We start from the raw sequence: 885 nt of genomic DNA, 5'->3' as shown, positions 1-885 counted from the left end.
GGGGGCTGTGGAGCATGGTGAACTAGGTCCACAGACCCTCCCTGGGCCCCAGGTGCCTGTCTCTCTACCATTTGGAATGTGGGCGAAGGAAAGGGCTGCCATCTGAAAATGTCCTTTTAGGTCCCCTCCGGAGGCAGGTCTGCAGATGAGATTCCGACTCCTCACAGCCTTAAGCTAGGGCTGGGCTGCCTCGGAAAGGACGGCCACCCCTCTCCAAGTCAGGTTTGGGCCTGCAGACCTTCCACCTGAGGTGGTCGCGGGACAGGCGGAGCCCCGGGATTTCCCCACGACCTGTCCGAGCCTGGCCCTCTCAGGTCCCCAGACTGCTGCAGGGCTGGCTGCACCTGCTCACCAGCCTGCCCCCGGCGCCTCCGCTCCCCCAGCTCGGCCGGCTTGGCCACGCCGCCCGGATCCTGCTGTGCGCGGCGGCAGCGGGTTTCTGCGCCTCGCGCTGGGGCATGCTCGCTGCTGACTGGCCCCCGTGGCTTTGCGGCAGCTCTGTGCACTGAGAGACTGTATCCCCTCAGTTGGCAGGCAGAGCTCCGCCCCCGCCTCGCCTGCCGCGAGCGCCGCCGGCCTGGCCGGGCAAGGTACGTGGCATGAGTCCTCCCCGACCGCCTGCCTCGGCTCCCTGCCACCCCACCAGGAGGGCCAGCATGCCAGGCCCGCTCACCAGGGAGGCGAGTCCCATGCTTGCGGGCTGAGATGGGCATGCCGGATGGACCACCTAACTTGGCATCTGCGAGCGCCTCGGTGTTACGGAGCCCCCTAACCAGCCGTGCATGCTGGGCGCTTGCCAACTCTCAGGAGGCAATAGCCTGGGGACGTGGAGCTGGGCAGCAGGAGGCTTTCCTCCCAACGCGCCGCCCGCCTGACAGCCTGGCC

The 885-nt window shown here is 67.9% G+C and overlaps 1 protein-coding gene across 14 annotated transcripts in view; it reads left to right on the top strand.

Annotated features, from left to right (window-relative positions):
• CAMK2G (calcium/calmodulin-dependent protein kinase II gamma) overlaps positions 1-885 on the top strand; it is a 52904-nt gene that overhangs the window by 30488 nt on the left and 21531 nt on the right. For 9 of the 14 annotated variants that reach the window (XR_826333.1, XM_010852335.1, XM_010852341.1 and 6 more), the window contains one exon: positions 528-590. The exons of the other annotated variants lie outside the window; for them this stretch is intronic. Coding sequence is in view for 8 of the 9 variants with exons in the window: in XM_010852335.1 (XP_010850637.1) it covers positions 528-590 (63 nt within the window). In the remaining variant the exon portion in view is untranslated. The remainder of the gene's footprint in view (positions 1-527; positions 591-885) is intronic. 14 annotated transcript variants of the gene reach the window in all.

This window comes from Bison bison, unplaced genomic scaffold (assembly GCF_000754665.1).
Source record: "Bison bison bison isolate TAMUID 2011002044 unplaced genomic scaffold, Bison_UMD1.0 scf7180017864309, whole genome shotgun sequence".
Classification (NCBI taxonomy): Eukaryota; Metazoa; Chordata; class Mammalia; order Artiodactyla; family Bovidae; genus Bison; species Bison bison.
Note: the sequence above shows the minus strand (reverse complement) of the source record. Positions and strands in the feature narration are given on the sequence as shown.